The sequence below is a fragment of the Typopeltis vanoorti genome, chromosome 7 (assembly GCF_054136105.1).
Source record: "Typopeltis vanoorti isolate ZY-2024b chromosome 7, IOZ_Tvanoo_1.0, whole genome shotgun sequence".
NCBI lineage: Eukaryota > Metazoa > Arthropoda > Arachnida > Uropygi > Thelyphonidae > Typopeltis > Typopeltis vanoorti.
In genome coordinates, this window is record NC_143555.1 from 86,086,966 (window position 1) to 86,100,612 (window position 13,647).

Here is a 13,647-nt window from a genome sequence, read left to right on the forward strand (position 1 = left end):
CATGAGGTATTTTAGTGGCAAATGACAAGAACTGATGTGGAAATAGATGTAGATTAATTAGATGTGATCATTGGAGAATATTGATGAGAATTGGACTATATTGGCCTTTATTAATCGTCTGGAATTTGCAGTGCTTCTGACTAGGCTTTCTAATCCTATATTCTGGTAAACATCCCAAGGAAGTTAAGGAGGGGAAAATGGTTCTGTTGCATAAAGGAGACTGAGACAGAGGTAGCAAATTATAGGGTCAGTATCTCAGGAGTCATGGTAATGATATTAGGGAAGATGGACAAAGGAGCAGAATTTAGGAAGGAGTGAATAGGAACATAATACTTTATTGAGGATAGCATGGTTTTGTGCAGGATAGGTCATGCCTTAGTTATTTATTCATTTTTATAATAAAGTGACGTTTGAGTTGGATAAAGAGAATAGCTACAGATTTGCAGAGACATCAGAACAAGATATCACATGGAACCCTGTAACACAAATTGGGATGGATATGAGATACAAAAGATTAATATATGGAGGAATAGAATCCAGGAGAGGGCAGGTAGCAAGCAGTGTGGCCACAGGATTCTGCACTTGGACCACTGCTATTTAATTTTCACATTAATGGCTTAGGAAATTATTTGAATGGATATATTCAGTTGCATTTTTAAGTGACTCTTGCCCACAAAAGATTGTAAACTTTACATTACTACAGCAAATTATTATCTATTTATCTGGAAACCTTGCTTTAGAGACCAAACATGGAACATTTTCAGAACCACTTCAGGCCCGTAATAAGCAGAGCAGTGGTCTAGCACCAGGCAGTGAAATTCATTTCCTACTTAAAGACATTTGAAAACATATCCATTCCAATGATAAGGTTCCAAATCCCCCCCCCCCCACAGCCTGTTGTTGGAAGTGGTTATGCTAACCGCTTGGTAATTAGGCTATTAGCTACTGATTCACAGTTAGATATAGCAGTTAGATAAACAAGGTGATGTAATGATTCTGCGGATTGACAGTGTGGTCCAAGGATAACGGGTGCCCATCTAATGTGCAAAAGTGAAAGGATTACTAGCTGTGTAACTAAATTGACAGAACTGGACAGAATGGCGTGCCTCAGGAAAAATTGCATGCATTCAGGCATTACCAAAAATTAGCTAACTATCTGCTCACTAACAGATCTTCTCTCCATCTAGATCAGGGGTGTCCAACCTTTTAGCTTCCCTGGGCCACATTGGAAGATGAGTTGTTTTGGGCCACACATAAAATACACTAACGATAGCTGATGAGCAAAAAAACATAGAATATATAGTTAACACATTTAAGTAATTTATCATCATCATCATCATCAAATTCCTGTCATGTACCCTCAAGGGGTTTACAGGATATGATAGTACCACATGAAAAAATTACATCATTACTAACTTCCTATCTACAATTTTCCTCCAAATCAGTTTGTTACTTGTCAAGACTCCAACATTATCAGATCTTATATTTCTATCATCTAAGGCACTTTTTATGCTATCAATCCACCTATATCTTGGTCTTCCTCTGGGTCATTTTCCTGCCAAAGAACACTTGTTTTGCTAATCTTTCCTCTCCCATTCTATTTAAGTGACCATACCACCTGAGATTAGCTCTGCTAACACATTCCTGGATGTTGACAATGTCAAGTTCTTTCCTAATATCCTCGTTTTTAATATGATATTGCCATTGATGCCATCTGTTCACGCCTCTAATCTTTCTCAGGACTGTCATATCTGCGGTCTCTAGTCTTTGGTCAAGTGTTTTACTTCTGACCCAGCTCTCAGATCCATAAGTTAAAACTGGTTTGAACACTGTCTTGTATACAGCTAATTTAGTGTTCCGACTAATTTCTCTCTTATTCTATATGAATTTATTCATTTGACTTCCCACCATACCAGCTTTGCTGATTCTGTTGTCTATTTCTATATTTAATTTACCATCTTCACTAAAAATCGTGCCTAAGTTGCTGAAATGTTTTACTTGTTCCACAGGTTCCCCCATTCACAACATAGTTGACATTTTCAACAATTCTACCTATTTTCATTGCCTTTGTCTTTTTAATGCTGACCTTCATACAATATCTATTACAACAGTTATTGAATTTAGTCAGGGAATCTTGCAAACTTGTAGCAGATTTATTTAGAAGTATAACATCATTTGCATAAAGCAAAGAGCTGACATTAACATCTCCAATTTTGATATCATGTTTAATACCACTTTCCTTCATAATGTGATCCATATAGATAATGAATAACAGAGGGGATAATGTACATCCTTGTCTCACACCAGATTTAACATTAAACCATCTTCCTGTACTTCCTTCAATTCTAACTGCTGACTTACAACTCAAATAAAGACTAAGTATTGCTTGATATAATGCCCCATTGACACCATATAACTGCAGCGTATTAAATAGCTTCTCTCTTGGCACCTTGTCATATGCCTTTTCCAAATCAACCAAACTCAAATAGAGATCTTTGTTATATTTCCATGATTATTCCACTATTTGTCGTAAAGTGAAGATCTGATCCTGATAGCCTCTATTTGGTCGGAATCTATCTTCACCCAGCTTTTCTTCCACAATTCTTCTCAATCGTTTCTCAAGTATACTTGCATAGATCTTGCCAGGAACACTTAGTATGGAAATACCTCTGTAATTCTCGCATTCAATTTTATTTCCCGTTTTATATATGGGTACTATGAAAACTCTACTCCAGTCATCGGGAATTCGTCCCTCTGTCCAGGCTTTCTGAACAATGCAGTGCAGCCACTGTAAGACTCTTATACCACCATACTTCAGCATTTCTGGTCGAATATCATCTACTCCTGCTGCCTTTCCACATTTTAAGCCTTTGATGGCTTTTTCTACTTCAAGTATGGATATGTATTCCTGACTGCATGCCTGGTCAGTGTTTTTTACCACTGTGCTATCATCGCTGCTTGTTTCATTTAGCAGTTTTTCAAAGTAATTACTCCATACTTCAAGGATATCTTTTTCTTCTGTTTTCATGTCACCTTTATCATCTCTAACTCCTTTTACAGCACTCTTTCCTCCATTCCTAAGCTTCTTCAACACCCTCCAGAATATTTTGCCACTTTCTTGATATTTATTTTCTATATTCTTACCAAAGTCCTCCCATGACTTTTGTTTAGCTAGTTTTACACAGTGTTTAGCATTCTTGCATTTGTCTCTGTATTCTCTAAGAGCACAAGCTGACTTATTTGCCAGGAACTTTTGATATGCTTTCTTCTTTTCTTTCACTGCATGTTTAACTTCCTGTGTCCACCATGGAGTTCTAATTTTTCTATCCTTGCACACAACTTCACCACATGCCTCTCTAGCTGAATCAATCAGGGCTTTCTTCAAGGCTTGCCACTGAATCTCCAAGGTTTGATTCCTGTTCTCAAACTCTTTCATTTTTTCTTCAATAATCTTTGTGTATTTTAGTCTGCAGTTCACATCTGAGAGCTGCTCAACTTTTATTCACTTTAAAACTTTCTTACATGTCATTCTTTTCAATATGAAATTCAATTTTATCCTGCTCAAGACTAAATAGTGATCACTTCCAATTTCAAATCCTCTGTACACTCTGGTGTCCTGCACCAGGTAGAAAACATCACTATCAACAATAACATAGTCAAGAAGACTTTTCTTATTCCTAGCCTCTTCTCTCCATGTGAATTTGTGCACATTTTTATGTTGGAACATGGTGTTAGTAATAACCAGTCCATATCCTGAGCAGAAATCCAACAGGTATTTGCTATTATTATTAGCTTTGCTCTTTTCTCCAAATTTTCTCAAAATATTTTTGTATGTCTCACAATCATTTCCTACTCTTCTATTTAGATCCCCAACAAGGACCAACTTTTCCTCTTTCGTTGTGTCAGTTGCTTTTTCTAAAGCATCAAAAAATTCCTCCACTTCTACCTTAGTAGAACCTTCTGTGGGACCATAGGCACAAATAAGTCTCATTGTCCAGTTCCCTATTCTCATATTTGCCCACATTACTCTACTTGAGACTGCCTGCCATTCAAGAAGATTAGCCTCGTATTTTTTTGTGTTGAATACTATGGCTACTCCTTCTTTTCCTTGATTGTCATTGCCTGAATATAACATTTTGTGTTTATTGCTCAGAAAGATCTCACCAGTTTTGGTCTTTTTTGTTTCAGTCACCCCTATTATGTCGATCTGGTACTTATCTAATTCCTCACCTACTCCATTTCTTTGCCATTCAGGCTTCTTACATTGATAGTACCGATCTTTAACTCTGGTGATGTTGAGTTGGGGTGTGTTTTCAGATTTGTTTAAGTAATTTAAACTTCATTAATTCATGAATTTTTTATTATAAAAGTAAAAGACAAGATAGCAACATGAAATTAGTGAGATGTTTGACATTGTTTTTGAGACACTAATGCTTTGATATTTGGTTCGATAGAAGTACTTGCCATTCTCAGTGAGTTCTCAAGTTGCTTATCGGATATTTTGGTTCTAGTTTTATTATTCATGTGCTTCATCCTTGAAAATAGCTGCTCACAAATATAGGTGCTTCCAAATAGCAATGACATGATTGTGAAGTGAGGGATATTTTTCTCTGGGAAGATATATATCTTATAGAAGTCCAGTAAAGAGACATGATCAAACTTTTCTTTAAGTTGAATGTCAGATTGTAGCTCTATGCGTTCTATTTGAAAATTGGCAGGTAATATGTTTATGTCGACTGAAAATGGAATCGCAAATATACCAAAAGATTGATGATTTTTCCGGAAATCTTGAAACCTGTTCTCAAATTCCTGTATCAAATCGAAAAGCAAGGCTGCATATTTTTCATTGTTCACAGGACCGTGTTTTGCCAACGTGTCGAAATGCATAAAATTGTTTGCCTTAATTTGAGATTGCCATAGTTTCAGTTTCATTTTGAACACTGTTATAATTTGAAACATTGTATTGATCAGTTGGTTTTTCACCTTGAAGACGCATGTTTAACTCATTTAAATGAGCGGTCAAGTCTACTAAAAATGCCAAATCTGTGAGCCAGTTTTCATCGTCAAGTTGTGGCACAAATTTTGTTTTTGATTCCATAAACGACTTGATTTCATTTCGCAAATCATAAAATCTTTTCAACATTTTACCTCAACTTAACCATCTTACTTCTGAAAAGTAAATGATGTCTCCCATAGTCAGCATCCATAAATTTAAGGAATTCCTGGAATTGATGATGATTCAATCCCTTGGCCCTTATGAAATTTACAGCCTTGATGACAATCTGCATGACGTTATTCATCTTTAAAGTTTTTGCGCACAAATTTTCTTGGTGTGCTATGCAGTAATATTTCATCATACGTAAATTTTGGGAGGCAATTGCATCGTCTTCTATTAATTTTACAAGTCCATCTCTTTTACCTATCATCGCCAGGGCACCATCAGTAGCTATACTAGATATGTTCACAATGGACAAAGAAAATCGCTTTAACATATTTTTCACTGCTTCATATAAATCTCTTGATTTAGTTTTGTCTTTTAATGGCACTGAAGAAGCCATTTCTTTAGTGATATTATATTCGTCATCAATACCTCTAATAAAAATTGCCAATTGAGCTGTATATAGTAGCATCAGTACTTTCGTTTATTGCCAAAGCATAAAATTTAAAATTAGCAGCTCTACTCTCCAAATCTTTTTTGATAGATTTTCCTATTTCATCAAGTCTGGTGAGACAAACTGATTTTAGAAAAATTCCCTTTTTAATCAGGGCAAATTATATCCTGCCACGCTTTCCATACATTGCTTAATAAACTCACCATCGGCATATGGCTTTGATTTTTTTGCTATCAGGTTTGCAACCACATAACTAGCTTTTACAATAGAATCCGTTTCAGTTGTTATTTTTTTAAAAAAACTGTTGAGATGATAGACTTTTTTTCAGTTCCACTATTTTGTCTTTATGACACATTCCTTGATGTGCACTAAATTTCGCAGCATGTTTTTGCGATGTAATGCCTTTTCAAATTGTAGTCTTTGAAAACTGGCACAAATTCCCTGCAAATACTAAGCAGATTGCCTTAGTATTTGCCTTTACAAAAAAAAGTAGTCATCTGTCCACTTTTCGTTGAACAATCTTCCTTCTTCTATAATTTTTCTTTTTTTTTGTTCGGTTTTCTTTGGAGATGCTGTGGAAGCCATGCTGGAATTTAAAAAACAAATAGATTGAAAATTAGAAAGCAAGGTTTAATAATCACCAAATCGCCAAATTTTTACTACTAAAAAAATGACTCGCCAAATCGTCACAAACACACGTAACATCTGCACCTGTCTTTGGTATCAACTCGACTGTTTACATTGAAAGCCGTACCAGCGTACCCATGGAACAAATAGAGAGACATCTATTGCATGGTAAAAGTAGGAGGCAAGAGTGCTAGCACGCCATTTATTATGTCGAGAAGTAACTACTCGCATGGGTGGCAATTTTGAATAAATACAATTATTTGAGAATGCCTTTATGAATCTCTCATTGCTAAAGAACATGTTAAATTCAAAAATTCATCGCTTATAAATTAATAACATGTTAAAATTGTATTTGTAGTATTATTAATGGTATTTTTAGTCACAATCTCATAAAGTTTATAAGTTTACAATTTTTTGTTGTGCCGCATTCATAGCCGTCCTGGGCCGCAGGTTGGACAAGCCGGATCTAGATCATCATTGGGGGGGGGGTCTATAGTATTCTTTGCTCTTGGTGTAAATATTTAATTTAATTATTAAATTATTTATTTTCATTCCTGTTCTACATAATCATTCTTCTAGAAAATTTGGATATGAGTGGTATACATCCTTAATCTGAAATTTTATTAAAATTCCACAAAGCTAGAGCAAAGTTATTGTGATATATAACCTCAAAATGTTTTATGCTTTTTGAATAATTTAATTGAAATAAAAATCAGAATATCTGATGAAATGACAAATTTTCATAATTTCAAAGTTCAGTTAAATCTGTCAACACCAGTTCCCACAATTTTGGACAGATGAATGACTGAAACAATTTAATAGGCATTTTGCAAAATACACTATTAGGAGGAGGTAAGATGCCCACATAGCATCTGACCTCCTAATATTTGACTCTCCAGTTACCTGACATTTTCAGTCTAACCGGTGAAATTATTTCCAGTGTCTGTTAATTGCAGTTTACCAATTCAAATTCTATCCCATATAGCAGCATCTGAAAGGTCAGAAAAAAAAAAAAAAAAAAGGATGATGTCATTTTTAGTGATTATCTGAATACGAAACTTTTATGTAACATCAAAAGTCCAAAAAGTGATAATTCCCATGTCCATAGTCAGACCCATACATAAAAGGTTTGAAACTTCTAACACATTGGTGCAGTGTGTGAGAACGAAATTTCAGTTTTCCTGTTTTCTGAACCACTCCAACCTCATATCCAGTGATTTCCAACAGCTAATGGAGAACCAAGAGAATTAGATGCACATAACTGTCTGCACTTGAAAGAAAAAAAAGACTTTCTTTTTTTAAAAAAAAGTCATTTTTTTTAAAAAATGCAAATCCTTTTGTTATGTTTTTATGCAGAAAACTTAATTTTATACTTTTTTACTGGTGCTTTTTTTTAAGTTAAAAGAATAACTAGAAGACATTTTTATTCTAGTTCTATATTAAAGATTGCTTAACAAAATATCTTTAATTTTTATTGTTTATACAGCATTAGTTTTTATCATTTCAGATGGAGCTGTTTTGTTCTGTTAATATTTTGCAGTTTATTTTCCTAGCTTTGAGGCTAGATGAATTCATTATGTGGAACTGGGTTGTAAGTTTCATTTAATATATTTATGTTTAACTATATTCCTAATTTAAATATTAGAGTTTTTCACTATTAAATTATCGATTCTACAATTATTGTTATAGCAAGACTGGAAAGAAAATGGAGATGATCATTGACAACACTGAACTGTGGTATGATTTTCTCTCTGTCTCTCTCTGTCATATGTCCACCATTCTATATTGGACAGGCTAGTGACACTAGTATATTCAGACAGGACACTGTAGTGTATTAAATTAGAAAAAGAAACAGCTATATCTTAAAGGATGTGTTTTAAAATACTAAAGAAAAATTGACACTCTAAAGATTACTGTCAGCTATTTATCTTAAAAGACTCATAGAAACCAAGAAAAAAAAAAAGAGAGAATGGAACTGCATGCAGTTATTATTATTATTACAGGTGTCTCTATGGAGTCAGTAGACTCATTGTGGGAGACCCAGACTATCAAAACAAAATCTGTCATACGCCTTCTTGAATTCATTTACAGACAAAGAACTCACAACTAAGTCAGGCAATGAATTCCACTCGTTCACTACCCTCCAGGCAAAAAAACCTTGTTCTGACACCTTTGTTAACCACACTCTTGACCTCTTGTTCTTCCATCACTATCACACAGCTGAAATATTTCCCCTGCATCAATCTTATAAAAACCTTTCAGTAATTTAAATGTTTCTATCATATCCCCTCTTCTCTGCCTATCAAACAACCTCCCTTTGCAATCCACAAGCTCTCAATCTATCAATGTAGGAGGCATTTTTTACATCACTCACCAACTTAGTCACTCTCCTCTGAACCCTCTCCACAACCTCCTCATCTCCAAGGAATACAGGTGACCAGACTTGAGCACAGTAATCCAAATGTGGAAGTATCAACCCCTTATAAAAGTGAACAATAACCTCTTTATCTCTGGATGTTAGTATGTTCTTCAATAACCAAGTAATCCTATGTGCAATCTTAGACACCTTAGTAATGTGCCCCCCTGAACTTCATCTCCCTATCCACCAACACCCCAAAGTCCCTAGCCTCATCAATCTCTTGGAGTACTGTTCCATCAATGTGGTACACAGCTGGTAATCTTTTAATCCCAAAATGCATAACTTTACACTTTTCCACATTGAATTGATATACGTTACCTTTTGCCAATTTTCCCAGCTTATTTAAATTATCCTGCAAACTCTTAACATCAGCTTGATTTTTTATTGTGCTACCCAACTTTGGTACATCATCAGCAAACAACTGAATATCTCCTTTCAAGCCATTTCCTATATCATTTATGTACAAATTAAACAGTAATGGCCCAAGCACAGAGCCCTGCAGCACACCACTGGTCACCTGCCTCATCGTGGACTCTGTCCTCCATACACTACTTTCTGGTATTTCTCCATGAGCTATTCTCTTATCCATCACCAGTTTAGTATCCATTTCCATCTGCTCTAATTTGTGCAACAGTATTCCATGGGGTATCCCGTGAAAAGCCTTAGCAAAATCCAGAAGTAACACTGTAGCCATTTTCCTTGTTCAACTCAGATGTCATTCTATTATAAAAAAGTTAATCAATTGCTAAGGCAGGATTGACCTTTAACAAAACCATGTTGGCCCCTATAGAGTATCATATTCTGATCCACCCATCCTTGAATTCTGTCCTTAACTAACTTTTCCAATACTTTTACCAGCACTTCTGAGATGGTGATTGGTCTGTAATTAACTACTCAGTCTTGAGCCACCTTGATGCAAAGGAACCGGTAGAACTTAAGTTTTAACTCCTACCAGAGTTCAAACTTATGTTAAATAACCAAGTAAGAGGCATTGACAATTCCTTTGCACATTCATGCAATGCCCGAGCTGATATTATTATTATTATTATTATTATTATTACATGACACCTCTAGGGAGTCCAAAGACTCATTGAGGGAGGGCACCTACTCAACAATTCTTGGTCTCTACCACTCAATTCACCAACTACAACGAACCACAACTACTTTCAACATCTATACCAATGCCACCACTGCTAATATTTTTAAGATAATCGCAAACATCCATGCCCATGGTGGGATTCGAACTCGCAGCCTGTTGGCTGGAGAGCGGATACACTAACCACTCGGCCAACCAGGCTAAGTGGTTAGCGTATTCTGCAATATACTAAGTACCTCTGATTTATTAACTTCAATTCTCACATTAGTTATTGCTACAGGTACAGAGATATCCTCACTTGGGTGATAGACTTTTGAAAAGTGATCACTCAGTAACTCTACTATTACATCTGAATTTGTCACTTCAATACCTTCAGCACCCACTAAGGTTATCCTTCCAAAGTCATTCTTCCTTTTACTTGCCACATAACAGAAGAACTCTTTGGGATTACCCTTGGCTAAGGGTCTTCTCATAATTTGATTTAGCAATCTCAGGTTATGGGGGAAGGAAATCAGTACATTGCTGATTTACCAGTTAGTGGAATCAGAAGGATTTTGTAACATTCTCTTTTATATTTTTTATTACTTTTTTACATTATCCACAAACCCTGCACTAAAGACCAGATATCTGATAAGCAGGGCAACATTTATTTTATACCTAAAGATAATGACAAGCATCCATGTGCACAACAGGATTGGAATTCTGTTGGTTTTCAGGTACTCTAACCCTTTGGCTCACCAGGTGAGTGAATATGAGGGCTTTTTATAATGTTCTTTAGATAAAGTCTTTATTTTATAAAGACTTTTTATCTGAAAGTGATCAAGCTAGTCTCATATGACAGGGTTTTTCCTTCACAAAATTCTTGAAGCATTGGTTGTCCTGTTCTTTTTAAATATTATATTTCTGAATTATATAGTAAGTCACCTATTACAATTAGTATTGGAGATAAAATAGTCTATTCCTTCTATATGTTGCATTAGACAAGGAGATCCCTTATTATCATTTATCTTCAATATTGCTATTGATGACTTACTTTCATCTGTTCCACCATATATTGGTTTTAATTGGAATGGATGCCAAATAAATGCAATGGTATTTGCAGATGATTTGATACTTGTTTCTGAAACTAAGATGGGTCTTCAGGAATTGTTAGACTATGCTGCTCGTATTTTATTCGCAGATGTCTTGCTATTAATGAAGACAAGTCTTTTGCCATCAAGTCATGATCGGAAAATGAAAGTCCAGGATTACATCATTAATGTTTCCAACTTCCCTCTTAAACCTATCAGTATTTTGGACAGTGGAGGTCATCTTATGTTATGCTTTCGCTCAAGCCTACACATTTTACCACGTAAGCTTCCGTAACTGATAATCCCGCAGAATAGGTTGATTGCTTCTTATTCCTGGTAGTGTCCCATGTCTGTCAAAGTGTGTGTTCACGGGCCGATTTGCCTGCTTTTACAAGAGGGAAAACCCCAGGATAAACGGGAGAAAAAATCCTGCTGTCCATTCCCAAGACCGGCTAATTTGGCTATGGCTGAGGAAGATCCTTAAGCTCCTCACGTCATCGACAGGAATCGAACCTAGGACACTCCTTCCCCAGGCATATGGTTTGCGAAGTGCACAGCCACTAGGCTAGCTGCAGGGCAGTGGAGGTATGTGGGATTAATGTTTTTGGCTGCTGGACAACAACCTTGGTCAACTTTCAACATTTCTGGATAAGTTTTGTAAAACTCCATTAAAGCCTCGGCAGTGCATTGCATTATTAAATCAATTTATGTTACCTAAGTTATTCCATTCTTTAGTATTAGGAAAACCACCTTTAACTATCCTGACTAGACTAGATAAACAAATACATCAAGTAGTTACATATGACAGCCTTCTACATGATGTAGCCATTAAATCTGGTGATTAGGAATTCCTGCAAGGAGATGAATGGTTTCTTGCTTAAAATATCTAAGGTTACATAAATTCCAACATTCATCTTCATCTTTTACCATAGCTGCCTTTAGAACTACTTTGATTCACTGAAAATTAATTAAAACACTATGTTGGACTTTTGATAATGAAATGCATATTGTTTCTAACTCTTGAAAGGAAGAGATGGGAAAGATTTCTATATCTTGCAGTCAATGGGAAGCTCGCCCTTCAGTGGCTCGGAGAGGATTCCATCTCAACATCTTTAGGTACATGAAGGAACAAGAATGTTGCCTGGATGGGAGTATATAGATCTGGTTAGAGTAGGCATAATACATATACTTCATGTAGGGTTGGATGTGGGTTCAGAGAGACTATGGCATATATCTCAATGTATTATTTCAAGCTCTTCAAGGAACTTTGGTTGAATGAAGAGCAAATGATGAACAGGATATCTAGGAAAGGTATTGGTTAGACTTCGACATATAATTGTAAAGTTTGCATCAACGGTATGCACACTGTGTGTGTGTGTGTGTGTGTGTGTGTGCGTGAGCGCATGTGGTTGATATGCACTAGTTAATGCCCTAGCATTAGGGTACTGTAACACGAAGAATTAAAAATAAAAATATGACATTAATTCCTTTTCATCTACAATTTGAATTGTTTCTACAGTTCAAATTAACATCCTAATCTGATATAATCTGGTATGAAGAAAATCTTCAGAAACTGTTTGTTTTTACCTCTTATACTTTGATTTGTAATAACAGTTGCATTACCCTTATCTACTTTGGTTATAATATTTTTTTGCTGTTTAAGTTTTTTAAAGCTAATATTTCTTTAAGCAGAATGTTGTTCTTGGAAGGTTTGGATTTTATCGAGATTCCAGTCATATCTACTATATAGTTTCCACTGGTTGCGGGATAGATATATATGGTAGTACCAAATTCATTTGCTGGTCATTATTTCTAAAACAGGTCTTGGAGTGATGGCAAAATAATGGCCTCGACTGGAGCATCAATAGCATGCTTTATAAGGTGACAGTGATGATAAATTTACTACTACTATGCAATCTTGTTGTAGGTTTGCTGCAGGATATGTTTCACTGTTGGAGAGCCTCATGTGTTTTCATATGATGGTGTTTGACCTTTACAAATTTTTTAGTTGCTAAAGTTTTGGATATGATTTCTTTGAATTAACTTGACTTTAGTCCATCTTTTCTAAATTAACTTTGTTTTTATCCAGATCCTACAGGGCACCTTGGTAAGACATTCTTTTTTTTTTTTTTTTTTTTTTTTTCATTTACAGTTTGAATTTCTTGATGAAGAAATATGGATTCCACATCACAAAATATATCTGTTGTGATTACTCACAACAGATATATTTTGTGAGAAGTTCTGAATAAATTTATTTCCATTTCGTATTAAACTGGAAAATAAAGGACGAAACCATGGCTGAGAACAGTAAACAAAGGAAATGGCAGAAATCGTTCATTAATGACAAAACACAAAGGATTAGCATGAACCTTGCATAAAGCACATAAAATGACAACATGAAAAAGTACAAATGCAAAAATAATAAGAGATATAAGAATGAAGAACTAAACAGTAAAATTATAAAAATGAAGATCTAGAATTAATGTTCGAATTTCAAAATGTTATATTAGTTTAAATTGTCACCTACATCACTCCCATACATGAGAAGCAACAGGACCTATAGAAATAAATACCATATGTGAGCTTGAGTCAGTAGCAAAGTAATCTATTGATATTCTTTTAATTCTTTTTGAAAACTGGGGGTTATAGTCTGTGGGGAATATTTCACAAGGAGAAAGGTTCCACAGAACAGACAGAGATGGAAGTGAAGATGAATGGGATTAGTAGGTTCAGTGAGTCAGCATTTTATCTGCAAAAAAGATGTTGGGCAGCTGTTATTCATGTTGCTGTCAGTTTAGCAGAAATTGGGGGAGGGGGCATGAT

General features: G+C 35.4%; 1 protein-coding gene across 1 annotated transcript in view; it reads left to right on the forward strand.

Moving 5' to 3' along the window:
* LOC150104834 (transmembrane protein 185A) overlaps nucleotides 1-13,647 on the forward strand; it is a 98,357-nt gene that overhangs the window by 34,959 nt on the left and 49,751 nt on the right. The window contains exon 4 of the mRNA XM_090396003.1: nucleotides 7,747-7,830. Coding sequence (XP_090252129.1) covers nucleotides 7,747-7,830 — 84 coding nt within the window. The remainder of the gene's footprint in view (nucleotides 1-7,746; nucleotides 7,831-13,647) is intronic.